General features: G+C 41.0%; 1 protein-coding gene across 1 annotated transcript in view; it reads right to left on the bottom strand.

Moving 5' to 3' along the window:
* The window catches only part of LOC140741425 (G protein-activated inward rectifier potassium channel 1-like), a 68608-nt gene that overhangs the window by 28753 nt on the left and 19339 nt on the right, over nt 1-20516 (bottom strand). Inside the window, exon 2 of the mRNA XM_073071602.1 lies at nt 9815-10031. Within this exon, the coding sequence (XP_072927703.1) occupies nt 9815-10031 (217 nt within the window). The remainder of the gene's footprint in view (nt 1-9814; nt 10032-20516) is intronic.

The following is a 20516-nucleotide window of genomic DNA, read 5'->3' as shown; positions in this document are numbered from 1 at the left end:
AGATATGGAAAGATCCCCAGTTCAATTCTTCACCTGTGTTTGAGCTAAATTGGCTGGAGAACCAAAGAAAGTGATGGAAGAGAAAAGATCCCTTTTCAGATTCACGCTTAGCCAGGATATGGATTATTCAGGATCAAGTGCAGGATTGGGCTGTATTATACAGTAATGTCCCTACTATTGAATTATTTAACAGCTACCACAGTCAAGGTTCAATGGTGCATGGGGATAGCACAGTGGTGAAGCAGATAGATCTGTTGCCTCATAGTGCCAGAGCTATAGGGGGCTCTGGATAGAAGTAGTACTTTTGATAACACAAAGTATACTACAGTCCTGATGAAGGGTCTCGGCCCGAAACATTGACCGCTCATTTCAACGGATGCTGCCCGACCTGCTGAGTTCGTCCAGCTTGTTTGTACGTCTTGTACTTTTGATGCCTGGCAACTGCTCCCTACCAGACAGGGTGGACAGGCATCACCAGTCCTCATCCATCTCCTAAATCTCTCATGTGTTGGCTCCAAGCGCCATACCGCGGTAAAGCGCTTCAGCTGGCGGGCCAAACAATGTGACGGGGTTGTGTTAACATGGCACCACTGGGTGAATGACTTCCATGACGAAGTCACCAGTCGGGGCAGAGAGGTTCTCAGACGAACTATGATGGCCACGTGTTTACGACCAAGGCGAGCCACCTAGTTGGAGGAAATCGGCTGTGGTCGAACCTGGAGAGGGATGGGCTCTGGTAGGTTTCAGATGCCCAAGACACGCCGCACGATGAGCAATCACCAAAAAGCTTGTCATGACGGCGCCCCGACGACTCCACCAGGAGTTAAGAGCGCAAGAAAAAGAAGATGAAGAGTAAGTGCCAGTAACCCCGGTTCAATCCTGTCCTTTGGTGTCACTGAGTGGAGTTCCAACATTCTCCTTGTGACCCTGTGGGTTTACTTCCTGTACTTTTGTTTTCTCCCAAACACTAAGAAAATGCAGGTTGATTGACCTGGTAAATTGCACCTGGTAAGTAGGCAAGTGCTAGAATCAGGAAGGAACAATAATCATACTCTTATGCAAACAATAATTATGATAATCATAAGAATATAAATGGGATTAGTTTGAGATGTGTATAAATGGGTGCTTGATAGTTGATAGGGAATCAGTGAGCCAAAGCGCCAGTTTTAATTATGCTGACGTGATGATTCTATGACTACATATCAGGTATAGCCACCCGGGTGAAGCATTAGGGACTAAATGATTTGCATGGGCCATGCCCTGAAAGAAGTTAGTGCTTTCTATAATGGTAATGATGAGAGAATACCAGCTCAGGGGAGAAAAGGGGAAATCTCAATGGCAATCAGAAAGGCTATTTTATTTGCAGTGATTTATCCAACATTGGACCCTTCAAATGAGAATGATCAGACTAACGCCAGTGACAACTCATATCAAGAGACTGGTGCAAAAGAGAACCAAAACATTTGTGCAAAATTTAAATAGGCTTTGTCAACTTTTATATCCGAATAAAATAATTAGCATCAGTCAAGTACTTAACATATGCTTGAAATATTGTGTTTTTTCATAATGATAAAATTGAACCAAATTGTTAACTGAAGTGGTTGAAATTTGATCGAGTGTTCACTTATAAAGACTGACACTTGGATATTTTTGGAGAAAACTGTCTGTCTAAATATGATGTAAACTACATATAGTGTTATTCATGCACAAAATATGTCCCTCTGATGTTTAGCACAGTTCATGATTTTGCACAATCAAAGCAGCATAAGGAAGGCCAGAAAGTTGATGCATGTGCACGGCTGGAACAATAATGTCTAACCGAAATAGGACACGTGTTCTTCTTTTTTACTGAGTTTAGTGAAAAGCCTGATCTCCCAGAGTTCATGAGGGAGGATCTCATTGAAACCTCCCAGATAATGAAAGGCCTCAATAGTGTGGATGAGCAAAGGATTAGTGTGACAGCCTAGGATCCAAAGGCACACACTCCAAATAAAGAGACATTCTTTTAAAACTGGAATGCAGAGGACGGAGGAATTTCTTCAGCTAGAGGGTGGTGAATCTGCGAAATTCTTTGCCATAGAGGATTGTGTCGGCCAATCATTGGGTGCACTTAAGACAGAGATTAATAGGTTCTTGATTGATAAGGGAGTTATGAGTTATGAAGAGAAGGCTGGAGAATGGAGTTGAAAAACAATCAGCTGTGATTGAATGGCGGAACAGACACAATAGGTTGGATGACCTAATCCTGCTCCTCTATCTTATGGTCTTACATTTAAGAAACTAAAACGAACAAAAAGAAATGTGTGGAAGTGTTGTATTTATTGGCTGGAAGGGAGGCAAAGGGTCTAGATTCACTCCAGACCTCTAGTGAAGATACACTAATGGAGGGATTACTGCCTCTATGATTTGTTCAGAAAATAGGACATTCTCTTTCTCCAGCACTATCAAACCTCATTAAAAGGAAAAGAAAACAGATCTTAACTAAACACTGTTTTCTCTGGGGCTTAATCACAAGAATTTCAAAATGGTCAGGCAACACAGTGAAGCAGCAAATAGCTGATAAAAATCTTTTATTAATGTAAAATTTAATAAATGGATTTCAGTCCTTTTACCTGAAAAAAACCAAGGGAGCAGAGTTTACAGGCACTGATGACAGATAACAGAGCTGAGCAGAATGTTAGCTAAAGGCAAATAGTGCGATTTTAAGATTTCACACCAAGATTTTAGTCTTCAGTGTTCCCTCTTCCAGATACTTGAGCTGTCAGAATTCATCCAAATCATGAAATTAACTCAAACAAATACGGAAAATTCCCTTTGAATCAGCAAAGCAGTCAGAACATGTCTCTATAATGTTAACAAAAGAGGATATATAAACTGGCATCCGGCTGCAAGGAAACTTTTGGTGACCCTCAGTGGGATTGCTGAACTTGAAAAACTCTCTAACAACTAGTCTTCTCTCGTCGTTTACACATAGCTTCTGCTGCCCTGAGATGGCCGGTCACGTGCTGTGGGCCATTGCATTTGTCTCAGCAGGGCTCTTAGCTCAGTCTTCCCCAGTAATGCAGCTAGTGGACCATATTTTCAGCATAATGCATCATGACATAGGAAGAGGACATTTCGGCCCATATGGTCTATGCCAGCTCACTGAACAAACCTAACATCCCACCCACCCCACAAGTAATCTTTGCTGTTCCCGATTCTTCCCACCTTCATATCAACAGTGTTCCCTCCTCTCCCCCAACACACCAGATTCAACCTCCCACCTACACAACAGGAGCAATTTACTTGGTAATTAACCCACCAAGGCACATGTCTATGGGGTGTGAATGGGAATGAGGACACCCAAAGGCATGCAGGTTGGCATGCTAATTGCCACTCTAAGTTGCCCCTTGTGACAGAAGTACGTGGTAGTAGCCAGGGAGAAATGTAGGGAAAATAGGTTATGGAGGAATGGGGTTGCTCTGTGAGATAGCATTGACCTGATGGGCCAAGTGATTGTCCTTCTATGTTGAAAGGAAATAAGAAGACGATTTCCCAGCTCATCATGCAATCCAAAGTCTCTCCTAGTGTCAGTGCAATGACCTGAAATGTCAATGATCCTTTACCAAAAGTGGAAAAGAATCATAAAGTAAATATGGTTTAAGTTAGAAGAGGAGAAGAGATGGAAGGGATAAAGGAATAGTATGTGATGGGAGTAAAGCAAAGTTGACCACCCAAGAGAGGGTGATGAATTCTTGTTCATCACATATTTTATTAATCCTGCTTAATAGGAGGAGTATAAATGGAAGATGAATAAGGACAGCGGGGGGGGGGGGGGGAGGTGGGGAACACATGCTAGGACTGTGAGAGGCAGATCACAGCAAGTTATGGAAATCTAAAATAAACATGAATGTGAGAAACACTCAGCCGATCAGGTGACGTCTGTGGAGTGAGAACAAAATGCCTTTCTGCTGCAGGTGGATGACTGTGAATCAGAACCTTGCCTGTCTGTGTCAGAACTGCTGGTCCTGATATATAGTCACCGACTGGTAATGTTATTGCAGTTCACTTCTCTCTCCAGAGCTGTTACTTGATCTGATGAGGATTTCCATTATTATGTTGAATTACACATGTACGGTATCTCACAGTTCCAGTACATTACCTGTGCTCTTTTAACAGTCCTTATTCATCTTCCTGTATTTTCACTCCTCGGGGTTGTGATTAACGAGCATTCATCACCCTCTCTAAGAGAGCACCAATAGCATTTGTGTCACTTGTACAACCTTGAATTTCACCCCATCACAGACCTAGTTCCTCACAGCCCACCTCACTCTGCAACTTAAAATATACTTCTTTCTGACTTTTCCAGTTCTGATGAAAGTTCATCAACCTGAAACATGAGTTTCAGCAGAGTTGCAACAACACTGAGAACAAGATACAATGCTTCAAACTCTACTAATCAATACTGTAAATGCAACAAGGCAGCGCAGAAGCACAGTAATTAAAGCCGTTGCTATACAGTTCCAGGTAACCAGTTTGATTCTGGCCTTGGGTGCTTCCTCTGTGGGGTTCATCTCCCTCCTGTGTGTGTTTCTTTTTTCTCAGGTTCCACAGTTTCCTTCCACACCTCAAAGACAAATTGGTTAGTTGAATGACTATGTAGTGTAAGTGGGTGTTTATATTCCTTTGCTTTTATGTTCTAGTCCTCTTGAAATGAATGCCTTCTAAAGCTTCAGTATTTCACCTTTGCTTTTACATTCTAGACTTCTTAAGCTGAATGCTAACATTGCATTTGCCTTCCTTACCACCAGCTCAAGTGGTGGCATCTGTTAGTCTCGCGAGACCATGGATCTGCACCTGGAAAGTCTGCTGGAGTATCCTCTCCAGGGCACAGGCCTGGGCAAGGTTGTATGGAAGACTGGCTGTTGCCCAAGCAGCAAGTCTCCCCTCTCCATGCCACCGATGTTGTCCAAGAGAAGGGCAAGGGCCGATACAGCTTGGTACCAGTGACGTCGCAGGAGTTCCCAGAATGACATTGAAGGCAACGTCGGACTGCCTTAGGGACTCCAGCTCCGGATTTGTCCCCAGGGTTTAGTCCCGAAGCCTTTCCCATGAGTGGGTATGGCCGCAAGGCAGCGGAGGTTTGAAATCAGAGTTTTCCCTCTCTTAGATGGACTGCCTTTCCAGGCTGACAAGCTCCATCTACCTGACCAACTCAACTTGCAAGATAAATGTTCAGGAATCCTGCACGAGGACTTCCAAGTCCCTTTGCACTCCTGATTTTTGATTTTTTTTGCCATTTAGAAAGTCTATGCCTTTATTCCTTCTACCAAAGCACATGACCATTCATTTCCTAACACCATATTCCATCTGCCACTTCTTTGCCCCTTCTCCCAATCTGTCTAAGTTCTCCTGCAGACTCCCTGCTTCTTTAGTACTACCAGCCCCTCCACCTAATCTTTGTATCATCTGTAAACTTGGCTGCAAAGCTATCAAAATTATTAACTTATAACATGAAAGAAGCGGTCCCAACACTGACCCCTGAGGAATACCACTAGTCACCAGCAACCAACCAGAAAGGCCCCCTTTATTCCCATTCTTTGCCTCCTTCAAGTCAGGCAATCTTCTGTCCTTGCTGTTACGAATGCAGCAGCAATGAATATGAAACTGAGACAGGATTTAAAACAAATCCCAAGATTTATTAACCTCTACTCAAAACTTAGAAAAGTAAACAAACGATTGACTTAACTGGAAGTTAACAGTTGGGCGGCAATATCTAACAAATGGTCAAACGCAGAAACTGTTCTTAATGAGTTCTCATTCAAGCACAGACTTAAAGTGATAAATTTAAAAGTCCATGTGATTTATACAGTCATTAAGGAGAGACTTCCCTGAAACAACGATTGCTTCGAAGTATCGACAAATCTGCAGACCCCACAGCCGGGAGATGCCTTGTTCAAAGAAATCACAAGGAAATAAAAGGAACTGCCCTTTTGACTGGAGGGTGGTCACTGCACAAACCTTCCCCACCTTGCAGGGGTTTAACTCAAATGTGCATGCCACACTTCCTGAACAAAGTCACAAAGGTCTATCCGTTCCCCAAGACACTGAACGACATTAACTTTACCCAATCCTTTGAACTCAGATTACTCCGGTAATGTCTTCACTCTCCGATACTGGACTGTACGGGAAAAATAAACATGCAACAAACAAAACTGATGGAGCCTCCACACCTCCGACCGGCAACAACAATGTTGTACCAAAAATAAAAATGAGAACTGCGTCACAGATCGCGGGCTTGGTTTAAATACCGTTTGGAACATGCCATCATGTGATATAACATCACCCCACGGTCATGAGACAATTACGTCATCCCACTCACAAGACCATTACATCATCCGACTGTCCTGTGTTCAAACTGTGAGCATGTAACATTGCTCCTATCTTTCCTGTAATACCATGGGCTCTTATCTTGTTCAGCAGCCTCATGTGTGGCACTTTCTAAAAGGGCCTTCTGAAAATCTAAGTAAACAATATCCACAGACTCTCCTTTGTCTTTCCTGCTTGTTATTTTCTCAAAGAATTCCAATAGATTTGTCAGGCCAGATTTCCCCTGAAGGAAACCATGCTGACTTTTGCTCATGTGCTTCCAAGTACCCTGAAACCTAATCTTTAACAATCGACTCCAACATCTTCCCAACCACTGAAGTCAGGCTAACTGGCCGATAATTTCCTTTCTTCTGCTTTCCTTCTTAAACAATAGCGAGACATCTGCAATTTTCCAGTCCTCCAGAACCATTCAAGAATCTAGTGTTCCTTGAAGGATCACTGCTAATACCTCCACAATCTTTTCAGCTACTTTCAGAACCCTGGAATGTAGTCCATCTGGTCCAGGTGGCTTTACTACCTTCAGAACTTAAAGCTTCACAAGTATCTTCTTCTTTGTAAAAGCAATGATACTCACTTCTGCCCCCTGCTACTCTCAAGTTTCTGGCATACTGCTGGTATCTTCCACAGTTGATGACTGATGCAAAATACTTCATAAGTTCATCCACCATTTCTTTGTCCCCCATTGCTACCTCTTCAGCGTCATTTTCCAGCAATCCGATATCCACCCTCACCTTTCTTTTACTCTTCATATAACTGAAAAAAAAAACTTTTGGTATTATCATTTATATTATTGACTAGCTTACTTTCATATTTCATCTTTTCTCTCCTTGTAGCATTTTTGGTTGCCTCCTGCTGGTTTTTAAAAGCTTCTCGGTCCTCTAACTTCCCATTAATTTTTGTTATATTATACAGCCTCATTTTTGCTGTTATGCTGATAAGAGAAAATATTAAAGCATGGCTGTTGCAAAACTGATTTTCTTTTTATTGCTATTAGAAAAGCCTGGCACATTGGCATTTACTTCCCTTTTTTTTGGTGGTCCTTCAACTGCAGTCATTGTGTTGAAATGTGTTGCTAGTCAGCAGTTAAGGCTGATTTATACTTGTGCGTCGCATCTACCCTACACCATAGCCCTGATTTTCACTTCTATGTAGGAGGAAATGTGATGCTACCAAGCGGACCAATCACAGTTGTGGTCTGCATCGCCACAACACGTGAGTTACATTTTTGAGGAGGTGCACATCGCCCTACGGTGTAGGGTGCGCGGTACCTACGGCATAGATGCGACGCACAAGTATAAATCAGTCTTAAGTCCCACAATAAACCATGGTACAGCTGCAGTGTGCTTACAGAATGCTGTGGACTTGTGTAGTAACCAGAGCAAAGGGGCACTGTAAATGAAGGTTATGTGATTAGCACCTTGTCATTCTCAATTGAAAGCATAGCTGAGGCTATGTCCATACTAGACCGGAAACGCCAGTTTCACGTAAAAATGGTAGGCGTCCACACCAAGCATTTTTAAAAATACCTCCGTCCACATTAAAATGGGTATTTGGGCGATCTCTTCCTACTGGGCACGCACAGGACACATCTAGAGAAAACAAGCAACATATTTGGTGTCGAATCTCGCTATGAAATTGCGAGTTTGTGCAGTTACAGACTAGAAACACTGAAAAGAAAAATGCCAAACGACAGACAGCTGTTCGCTCTCACGCAGGAGGACTTAAAACTGAAAAAAAATTAAAAAATTCTGGAATGTATGGAGGCAACCGACAGGGAGTTCACGGACAGTATGACCCGGCTGATGACAAACATTGAAAAACTGACTAACTTTGTTGCATTAATAAAGCCCCTTGTTAAATGTATAAAACATGTCTGCATTAGTGTTATCTTGTATTTCCATACAATGTTACATTAGGCTGTTACACATCTATTGTCAGAGAAGTACTTGCATAAATAGGTAAACCACCTTCATACAAGCAAGGACAGAAAACAGGGCAAAGTGAGTATACTTATTTATTCAGTAAGTTATGGGTCAAAGTATTTGGTGAGTACATTTCTAACTCTTCTGGCTTTAGTCTCGTTGCCGTCTGTTCTGAAATTGTTAGGTTGTGTGTGGGGTTGCATTCAAGAAAACAATTAAATGTCGCGCTGCCGCCACCATCTGTTCTGGCGCGTCATGACTGCGTTTTTAAAAATCTCCGGTTACTCCGTCCACACTACTTTGCCCAACTGGCATTAAATTTACACACTCTGGAGGGTGTTTTAGAAAAGCTCCGTTTTCGGGGTAGGAAAATGCCGTTTCAGCGTGGACGGAGGGTCAAAGCAAAGAGAAAAAGCTTCGGTTATGGATTTACCTGGTCTAGTGTGGACGTAGCCTGAGACAGCTTTACAGCACTTTGCTCTATCCAATTGTAAACATCCCACCGTGAGCTATCCGGAGGATAGAACAAGCAAATGGGGCCCTTACATCTTGTGGAAAAGTGCATTTGCCAGATTACAAAAGCTCAAATAAAGCCTTCATTTTTACTCTAAACATTCCACTTCCACCAGCTTTTTTAGGACCTGGTCGTGCTGCCATCAGTAGTGCCCTTGGGACTGGGCCAACTTGTATCCTGCCAGGATGTGTTGGAGGTTGGCACTGATGGTATCACACAGGGGGCAGCTATCCTCACTGCCGAATCACTGGCGAAGATTTCGGGGGCACAGAATGTTGTCATGGGTTGCCCTGATGAGGAAGCTGAGTCTGGCTTGTTGGACCTTCTACAGGTTAGACCAGCTGAATGCCTGTTGATGGTGCCTCCCATGTTGTGCCCTTCCCTGGTGCCCTGCTTTCACCCTGTAGTGCTCCTCCTCTGTTCTTGACATTAAGTGGTCATTTCCTGTACGAACACATTGTGAAAGACATACCCTTACCGCTTAAAACACAATTCAGTTCATGTCTGTTTTATATCCCTGGAGTCATCCCTCAACACTGTACCAAAAGAGTATACTTTGGATGTCTAGAGTTTTGTTTTAGAATCCTTCAGACCAGCCCCTGGGTTTGAATATTCAGAAGTGTTTAGTCAGTTGTGCTTCCATTGTAAATGCGTAATTCTGCAGAATTACATGTTTGTACTTAAAATGCTAAAATTATTTCAACCACTGAAATAGCAGTTAATTGTTTATGTTCTTTTTGTGTTAAAAGAAATTACTGTACTGTTTGCTGTCAGGAGAGTAGAAATAGATTTTCCAAAAGATCTGCTGTGTTGAATAAAGACTTCTTGTATCTATCAACTTTTATCTCCAGTGACTTGTCACAGTCACAACAAAATCAAGGCATATTCCACAGTGAAAAATGTCTGGGTGATTACAAGGGCACAGGAGGTAGATGGAAATATTATGAACTGTTTATAAAGTAAAGAAATAAGATATTTTAATGACACACAGAAATAAAAACAGACTTACCAGTAGTCTCGACAATTCCTTCCAGTATTACCACAATTTCAAATTGATCATTTCTGAGAGATCGTTGAGATAGATCAAAGAATGGGCTGTTAGGATTTATTTCATGGCAAATAGTCAGAGGTGAAACAAGGAACAGTTGGTCTGCACCTGTGCCAAATCCGACGTCCAACTCACACTGATCTAAGGGCAAGAACTCGCCTTCTGGAGTCTGTCGGGACTAAACACAAGAGAGAGAAAAATATTGTCATTGCAGTTAATTCCTCGTAGCTTTTCCTGCTTCAAAAGACTCAGTAGCCTTGGTATACCACATCAAACTGCATCTCATATATTTACCTTCATGACTGTCAGAAATAAAATTAAAATAGTCAGTTGATTTTTGTTTTAAACTTAAGATGATTTGCTTGAATGTTACAATCCATAACTTCTGGAACAGCCTTTTTCCAGGATCTGCATATCCTAACATGCCTTTAGTATTTAAAAGTGAGCAGAAGTTGAACAGTATGTATGGCTGTGGTTAATAGATACAGTATGTCCAATATTTTACTTACATCTAGGGTGTGGGGAAAAGGAGGGAGCATTCCTTGTAGGATCTAAAAGGAAAGAATGAGCAGGGGAAAACATCTATCAAAATGGAGAAAATAAGAGGTAAGATAAGAATAAGATAAAAACAAGAGGCACAATTAGCAGGAGAGAAGGAATAGGTATTTTCTATTTGTAAATGATCAAGTAAAAAAAAACATCTACCTGCAAGTTCCAGTGAACTCATGCAGGTGTGCAAAGCAGGCACTGAGAAACGGTATTGACAACAACTTTGGTTGCAGTAATTTCAGAAAATGAATGAGCGTTGCACATGCTCAAGATAAACATTATGCCACTTGGGACTGAGGCTGTGTTCAGAGAGTAGGGGTGGAGGACGATAGAGAAGAATATTGGAAGAGCATTGGAAACATTTGGAGATTAGGTGGATGGAGAAACCTTGAAGGATATGGGTTAAGGAGTTGGAAAGATCAGAGTCTTTGGCAGAAGGAGAAAGGAGGGAATGAGGCCAGGTGGAATATGAGTTTGGAGCCTATACTTCATGGGGCCAGAAGTGACATTAATGGGTCAGGCCAGATCTGGTTGGGGAGGGAACCAAAATCAACTAGAGGACTTCATTTATCGGGGTCCCAATTTGGGTGCCTCCTCTAAGATATGTGAGTCCCACAATTGCCCAATGATGGTCATTCCCCAGCATAACTCTCCCAACATTCTCCATAAGGAAATAATATGAGAAAGAACATGATCTCACACAGATATCTGAGAAAATGGATCACTTCGTTACAATGCAAATCAAATTTTCATGATCAGTTTAAGTGAAACTAACTACTGACACAACTAGAAATAGAGGCCTTGGTGCAATTCATCTTTCATTTCTTCCTTTCTTAATTATTCCTTCATTCTCTTATCCATTATCCTGTTTCATATTCTTAATGCATTCTGTTCATTCTGCCTTTCCGCTTCCATCATTTTAAAGTTTCATCTCAACAAATTGCATTTTACCCAATTTGTTCTCTTTCTGCAACATCAATTTCTTTCCTTCAGAGCTGATTACAGAATCAATTAGAATGCATCCATACCACATTACTGTCATCCAATCCCGTGTTTCACCATATCACAGTGAAAAATTGACGAAAGTAAATTGTCACTATTCCTACTACTTGACGCAGTTAATTCAAACCCATCACAACCAGTTAATTTTAGATGCACTTCATTAGTATATCTATACTAAAGAAAAATATCAAGTGAGTGTTACGTTTGAAGACATGTTTATATGTTCTATTAATGATCTATCGTCAAGGATTCCCACCACCTGAGTCTTCTTACTATGACTGTCAGGAAGGAGGTACAGAAGACTGAAGTTCCACATCCTAGCTCTACTTCAGTAATGGAGCACTACAGATCAGCTCTTACACTACTCTAACCCTAATGCACTAATATCTTGTTTTTGCAGTCTTTTTTTCTTTCCCTCTCTTCACTACCTTGTATACCATGTAAAATTTACAGCACTGTGCAAAAGTCTTTAGGCACATTTAAAAGCTATAGTGCCTAAGAATTTTGCACAGTGCTGTATTGTCAATGTGGAGTGGAGTGAGAGTTTGTAACTCTGACAGAAGCAAAGGATACTGGGAATGGCGAGGGTGAGGTGCCAAGGGTGGCTGTGTGATGTGGATACAGACACACGCACCCCTGAGACACCAGACAAGGTCATTTGATTCCAAACAATTGATTTATTGATCATTACAGAATGTCTCTCTGGTGCTTCCCTCTCTCTCCCCTTTTCCTTCCCCCTTTTCCAACCATGATTCCCCTGTGCCCTTCCTATTCTCAGTCCACAATAGAGGCCTATATCAGAATCAGTTTATTGTCAGTCGCATATGTCATGAAAATTGTTTTTGTTTTGCAGCAGTACAGTGCAATACATAAAATTACTACAGTACTGTGCAAAAGTCTTAGGCCTATACATATGTATATATGTACCGAAGAGTTTTGAACAGTGCTGTATATATAGTTTATATTCTTTGTGTAGTCTATACTTAGATGATTGTGATGCTGCTGCAAGTTTATCATTGTACTTGTTCCTCACTGTGCAGGCACATGACAATAAACTCAACCTGATTCAAAAAACTGTTTCCCTTGAGACATTAATTGCACTTATAATAAATTTGTCCAAATAGGCATTGAATGAAGATTGTGAGAAAGTAATAACTTATGTTTAACTTATCACCCAACCAGTTCATGATGGAATCCCAAAAGTTGGTTAGGAACTCAGAAATGAAATAAGTTTGAACTTTTGGTTGTGGGAGTGTAGTGGTTATGTTACTTGTAAAACCAACAGGTAGGAACATAGAGGCCTTATTACACGTGTTAAGCTGCTACAATTACTTAATAAAGCACGGTGATAATGGGGTAGAATAACCTGATGGTTATGATACCAGACTTGTAACTCAGACATGTGTATGCAAATTTATCATGAAGGTAATTTAACTGGAAACCCAACAACTAATCCCACAAAGGAAGGTTCAGAATTTGAATTCAGTTTTAAAATACTGGTGTTTGTGAAATTGACACCAAGACAACAAAACTATCAGTTTATTGTCAAAAACCCACCTGACTTAGCTTTAAGAAATAGAGTTGAGTCTTCATTGCCACCTGAAAGAGCCCAGTAATCCATTTAATTCCATCAAACTCTCTCTATCTGGTCCATCAGGCAGCCCACTATCAACTTTAACCAGGGTCAGACCTCATAAAAATGACATCCAGAAGCTGACAGTGAAAAAAACGAAGTGTTCTAATTTTAAATGCAAAGGAGATTTGGAAATCGCAACATAATAAATAATAAAAGTTTATGGACAACCTTTTCAGATCTGATGTAGGAAACAGTGCAGTTGTGGCATGGATGCCTCAGTCTGCTGCCTCTGCCTCCACCACCACCACCAGTGGAGGCCTGGCTTTGCTAGTTTCAACCCAAAAAGTGACTTACTTCTTACGATACCTTATGATACTTGTTTTGGTGTAATGGCATTTCGTTCACTGTCTGAAAAACCCTGAACTCCAAAGAAGATTTTAAGCCCCATCTGATAGTGGTAAATAGATACACAGCAGGTATCTACAGGTACCTTCACTATTGGTAGGTTATATTTTTTCGAGGACTAGCTACTTCCCCTATTTAGCTGCAGATACCCTTCACTTATGTGGTGTGTTTCCCTCTCCCTACAATGAGGAGATACTTCCAGCTAATGAAGTAGTTTAAGCACAGTTTATTTTATTTTTAATGATACACTTTTAAATATAGACGGATAGTTCTCAACACACATTTAACACTCACAGAGGTTTTCTGATTTTGAAAGGATTTCCAAATTACAAAAGATTTATAAACTACAAAGGATTTCCCAACACAGGTTAAAAACTTATGAACTAAAATAACATACCAAAGAGTTGCAGAGGAACAAGTCATACATCACAGGAACTGAAGGTTGAGGAATGAATTCTCGTTCCTCTTTCTGTCACCCTGTCTTTCTGTTATTCTCCTTGTCAGTCCGGACAATCCCCAATGCTTTCTAATATTAATACTGCTTTATTACTAATTGGCATTATTTGCATGTAACCTTTCTCAGATGCCTTTGCTGGATCCAAGTTATTCACACAGATGGTTAAAAGCTTCTGAGGGACAGAGATCCCAGACACCTAAAATTAATGCTGTGAGGGCTGACTCTCTGAGTACACAAATATCCCCACCATTGATAGATAGCTATGCCTGTGATCATGTTTGATGTGCAAAGTAACCCTATTGTCTTATGTTTGGATAATGCAGACAAACATTCTTCCTTCACTTTGTAAACTACAGTTCTTAGTAACCAGCCCCCCCCCCCCCCCGATGTGGACCAACATCATATCCTGTGTTTTGCAACAATGCTGTTTGCAAAGCTGTGCTTTTACCTTCAAGCTGATTGCTGCTTGTAATTTACATTAAGAACTGAAGACTGGTTTTTGCTTACATCAAAAAGCTGAGCAAGGAGTATTGGTTAGAAGCTTAACTTTGTGAAAAACAACTCTGACCTTTTGGAAAGGTCATGCTGCTGTGCTAGAAAGCTGAGATTAGCAAGAAGCCTTTTGGGCTCTGGAAAGTGAATATCCATCATATGTCAACATCCGCTTTAGAAAATGTATTGATAACAAACACATAAAGTGACCAAATAACCCAAACACCACTAAAGATGTTACTCATTTTAATTCACTTTATTTCTTTGTGGATATCTCCTTGGGACTATCATTAGGGCTTTAGCAAATGAGTCGTTTAACCTACTGACTTTCAATCCAAAATAAGTGTTTATATTTTCGAAGGAAATAGTTTTAGAATAAGTCATTCAACTACCTACCTTGTCCCCACCCCTCCATCCTGTTTCTTCCAACATTTAAATAAGTCATGGCTGACTTACATCTTAACACTAATTGCTCATATTCCAACATCACTAATCACCCTATTTAATAAAAGCAAGAAAAGATCAAAATAATGCAGATCCCTGGAATCTAAAATAGAAGCCAAAAACAATGGCAATGTTTTGCAGGTCAACCAGCATCTGTGGAAAGAGAAGTGAGGTTAATATTTCATGTTGATAATCTTTCATCAGAATTGAGAGCTGTCAGAGCTGAAGCAAATTTTAGCAGAGAAAGGGTTGGGGAGACAGAGTGGTGAGAACACAAGGGAGGGCTGTAATTAATAGTGAGTGACAAGAGGAATGTCAACACAAGATGAAAGAGGCTGGAAGGTCATCAACCCGAAGCATTATTTTGCACCTCTCTTCACAGATGTTACCTGACCTGCTGAGTATTTCCAACATATTCCATATCCATACATGAATGAAGGAAGATTTGCAGCAGGTTCTCAAGACAAGATCTAATCAGAGCTTTGTACAGATACAGCAAAACTCCCATCTCTTCAAACCCATGGCTAAATTAAATACATTTTCTTGATTTATACCTTTAAATCAGTTCATTAAAACTCTCTTGCTTACTTTCAGCACACCACTATTAAGATTGAAATTCAGAGATTAAAATGTTATTTTACATCCTTCGATCATTTTGTTAATGAACTGGGATTTATTCCCTACAAGAAAACCATGCAATAAAAACAAAATAGAATGTAATAGTACAGCACAGGAACAGGCCCTTTGGCCCATGATGCTGTGCCAAACTAATTAAACTAATTAAAAGCCTACAAAACGATTCCCTTTTGCCTAAACAAGACTATATCCCTCCATTCTCTGCATACTCATGCACATCCATGCATTCTCTGCATCTCTCTTGCATCTAAGAGATTTTTAAATGTCCCTATCATATTTGCCTCCATTACTACATTTGGCAGCACATTCCAGGCAGCTGCCACTCTCTGTGTAAAAACTTGCCACACACATTTCCTTTGAATTTGCCCCCTTAACTGTATGCCCTCTAATATTAGACATTTCAAACCTGGAAATGATACTAGCTGTCTATCTGTTTCCCTCAGAACCTTAGAAATTTCTATCAGATCTCCCCTCAGCCTCTGTTGCTCTAGAGAAAACAACCCTAGCTTTTCCAAACTCTCGTCATGATACTTGCCCTCTAATCTAAGCAACATCCTGCAAAACTTAGTGTTGTGATGATTACAGCTCCAGGCATTCGGAGTTTGGAATTCAATTCCAGCGCTGCTCTGTAAGGAGACTCTACATCCTCGCCTTGCAATGCCCTGGTTTCCTCCTGCAGTCCAAAGATGGACTAGGTAGGTTAATTGTCCGTTGTAAGTTGTCCTATGATTAGGCTAGGGTGAATTGGGGCTGTGGGGTCGCTGGGATAGTGCGGTTCATTGGGCCGAAGGGCCTACGCTATATCACTAAATAAATAAAAACGAACCTCATTTGCACCCTTTTCAAAGTCTCCACATCCTTCCTATAATGCGACAACCAGAACTGAAGGCAATACTCCAGGTGCAGCTTAACCAGAGTTTTATAACACTGTAACATTACTTCATGACTCTAAAACTCAGTACCTTGACTAATAAAGACAAGCATACTATACACCTTCTTTATCACACTGTCAACTTGTGCAGCCACTTTCAGGTACAGTAGGTGTGGAATTGGACCCCAGGATCACTCTGTACATCAATGCTGTTAAGGGCCCTGCCATCAAATGTATATTGTTTACTGTGTGAATAAGGATTTTGTTACCAAATTTATGAAGTTAAACATCATCATAATCATCAACAGCATAATGAATACGCCATAGTTGACACCGACTTCATCAAGATCTGTGAGAATGAGTGTGCGCCTTCGAGAACACACCGGACATACACAAACCAAAATCTGTGGATGAACCAGGAGACTTGTATTCTGCTGGCCCTGGCATTCCTTCTCTGTCACCTGTCACACTCCACCCTCACCATTCTCAACATCCTTTACTCCCGCCAGATTTACAAACTCGCAAAAGTACTGTGCAAAAGTTTTAGGCACCCTATTGTAATTCACCTTCTTATAATTTATAGCTTTTTATTATTATGTTTTGCAATGTACTGCTGTCGTAAAACAACAAATTCCACGACATATGCCAGTGATATTCAACCTAACTCTGATTCTGAATTATTTCATCGCAAAGTAGATCTTGTTCTAAGTTACAATATTCTATCTTGGAATCTGTAATGGATATGCAGGCATTCTATTTACGTATTCACAGTCTCAAATTTAATGAAGCAGTCGAAATACCTTGAACAAAATAACTATAGTTGCCAAGTAAGTCACAATGCATTCTGTTGCCTAATGCTGAATGTTTCAGTTCATCACATACATCCGTATTAGAATCTGTTTATTTGTACCATTTTGACCCAATAAACAGTGCCATTTTCATGTCTACACAGTCTTGTTTAAACCTCAGACAAGGGCAAGAGGCAAAAGTAAAGTAAAAGTTAATTTTAACAGTGAACAAGAGTTGATCTTCAAGAAGACCTTCAGTGTTCAAAAGAATTATCAGCAGCATCTCATTTCCAGTGATAAAAAATAAGGCTGGTGCTTATTTGCAACACCATTAGCCACTAAGAACTGGTGTCTGAACCACAGTAAACAAATCATACTGTAAACAAAGTAAATTAACTGTGAGGTAATGTTGCAGCTCTACAAAACTCTAGCTAGACCACGCTTGGAATAACAAAGGGGCTTCCCTTCTTCCAGCATCAACTCTGCTCTCAGACGCATCTCTCCCATTTCCCGCACGTCTGCCCTCACCCTATCCTCCCACCACCCCACTCGGGATAGGGTTCCCCTTGTCCTCACCTACCACCCCACCAGCCTCCAGGTCCAACATATAATTCTCCGTAACTTCCGTCACCTCCAACGGGATCCCACTACCAAGCACATCTTTCCCTCCCCCTTTCTTTCTGCTTTCCGCAGGGATCGCTCCCTACGCGACTCCCTTGTAACATTGACTTCCCTAACTTCCATTAATGCCCCTCCTCCCCTTCTTACCCCATCCCTGATTTATTTATTTTTCCCCCTTCCCTTTTTGTTCTCTCTCTGCTGTTCACTCTGCCTGTTCTCCATCTCCCTCTGGTGCTCCCTCCCCCTTTCTTTCTCCCTAGGCCTCCCGTCCCATGATCCTTTCCCTTCTCCAGCTCTGTATCCCTTTCGCCAATCACCTTTCCAGTTCTTAGCTTCATCCCACCACCTCTGGTCTTCTCCTATCATTTCGCATTTCCCCCTCCCCCCACTACTTTCAAATCTCTTACTATCTTTCCTTTCAGTTAGTCCTGACGAAGGGTCTCAGCTCAAAACGTCGACTGTACTTCTCCCTATAGATGCTGCCTGGCCTGCTGTGTTCCACCAGCATTTTGTGTGTGTTGCTTGAATTTCCAGCATCTGCAGATTTCCTCGTGTTTGGAGTATTGTGTTCAGTTCTGGTTGCTTCATTATAGGAAGATTGTGAAAGCTTTAGATAGGGCACAGAGGAGATTTACCAAGATGTGGCTAGTTCTGAGGACATATTTCATGAAGATTGCTTGAGCGGGCTAGAACTTTTCTCATTGGATCAAAGGAGGATGAGAGGTGACTTGATAGAGGTGTATAAGATGATAAGAGGCAAAGACTGAGTGGACAGCCAGAGACTTGTTCCCGGGGCAGAAGGACGCATAAATTTAAGGTGATTGGAGGAAAGAATAGGGGGGATGTCAGAGGAAATTTCTTTACACAGAGAGTGGGGGGTGTGTGGAATGTTCTGTCAGGGGCATTTAATAAACTCTTAGATAGGCACGTGGATGATAGAAAATGGAGGGCTATGTGGGAGGGAGGGTTTAGATTGATCTTAGAGTTGGCTAAAAGGTTGGCACAACATTGTGGGCTGAATGGTCTGTACTGTGCTGTAATGTTCTACGTTCAGACTTCACTCAGAAAATAGTCTATTTAAAGAAAGAAACTGCGGACATGAAAGAAATTGCTGCAGCTTCACCCATTAACATGAGTAAATCTCCTTCAGAAAAAATGCAGTGAGCAGCTACATATAAAATAGGTGCATGAAATCAATCTCAGTAAATTTACAGCGGTGTTGTCTGCAGGATTAATTGACAGGGTAATTAATCATCTTTACACTGGTTGGGGGTATCTTGCACTTACAGGGAGAATGTTCTAAAAGCTGAGAATGCAACTCCTCAATCAAATATAGTTGAGACTTCCTTACGTACCCAAGTAGGTGTACAAGAAAGGCAATGCAGCAATTTTTTGGTTAAGGGTTCCCTGTTACAAATGTTCATTGAGTTGAGAGAGGCAGGGTTAGAACTACCAGGGCCTGGATCCCTGGTAGGAGGGCAGTTGGAGGTAATTATTGGTAGGGACTGAAGAGTGGGGTTACTATAGGTGACCCCATGGGATCATTGGATGGTGGGGGGTTGATCAAGAGAGTTAAAGGCATGTTTTTATTTTGAGCTACCTGAGGGATTGAGAGCAACATCAGAGAGCCTGGGGGATTCTTGCAATGATGCAGACTTTGAAAGGTTGAAAGCTGAGGTAGACTTACATGAAGAGCCTCCTAATCCAGCTTTGATTTGTGAAGACCTGATTGTCCCAGGAGTGACCAATGATACTCCAAAAGAACTATTACATGGGGAATGATTTTGGCAAATATTCTGCAAAAAACAAAAGCCCTAAAAATAGCCCTTGTCTCATTGAACTCTGAAATAAAATATTTCTTTACACTGAAATCCACAGCGACTTCATTTTGTTCATGTACCTATGCACTTTAAAATCAGGAAGTTGAATGCAAGGACTTTCCTTCTTTAACACATAATTTCTAATATCCTTTGGGCCTAGGGACATGGATTAGGAGGCTGTTACTTCCAACCATGTAGAAAATGAAAATCTTCCATTTCTATAGTAGCTTTCACATTTTAGATAATCTAAAAGCTTTTTTAGAGCCAATGGCAGTGTTGAGAAATTGTCACTGTTATAAGTTAGAACATACAGTAAAAAGTTTGTGCAGTGGAAGCTCCCATAGATAGACCTTGACTAGATAATCTATTTCTATGATTTTGGCTAAGGTGTAGTTTGTATATGATAAATAAAACTAAGTCTTCAGCTGCTCAATCTGGCACCTGGATATTTTTGTGACCAGCTGAAAATTAGGCATAGGGTAAATGGCACATTTATCAGTGCAACTTTCCTTTAATCTCACTTGAAGTGTCAATCTGAACTGACAGTCAAGAAGTTATAGAACACATTTAAATACTTAGCAGGTTGGGCAGCATCTGTGGAAAGAGAAATAGGCTTAAGAAATAGGTTTTAAGTCCATAACCATCCATCAAATTGCAAGTACATTGTACATATTCTGGAGCACAACTTGAACTACAAGCATTTAACTCATATACAGTATAAGAATGCTAATAACTGGGCCATGATTGAAATTAAAGTGAAATGACACTCACTCTCAGTTTAAAGACAAAATAGGTTTGGGCAGATGTGATGCATTTTTTACTTAGATCATTTCTTTGCACGTGGTTGTTACAGGGTTTCCTGAATTAAGTGAGCACTTTGTACTCCCTGGGGTCCTTCTAACAATTCCGTCCCAGCCAGAGCTGCCCAAAGCAGGAAAGTCAGCAGATGATAAAGGGAAACACAACTGAAAACAGATAATATGAGAGCTTCTCAAAGAAACA

Source organism: Hemitrygon akajei, chromosome 18, assembly GCF_048418815.1.
Source record: "Hemitrygon akajei chromosome 18, sHemAka1.3, whole genome shotgun sequence".
Taxonomy (NCBI): domain Eukaryota; kingdom Metazoa; phylum Chordata; class Chondrichthyes; order Myliobatiformes; family Dasyatidae; genus Hemitrygon; species Hemitrygon akajei.
The sequence above is the reverse complement of the archived record's forward strand: the minus strand, read 5'-3'. Positions and strand labels throughout refer to the sequence as shown.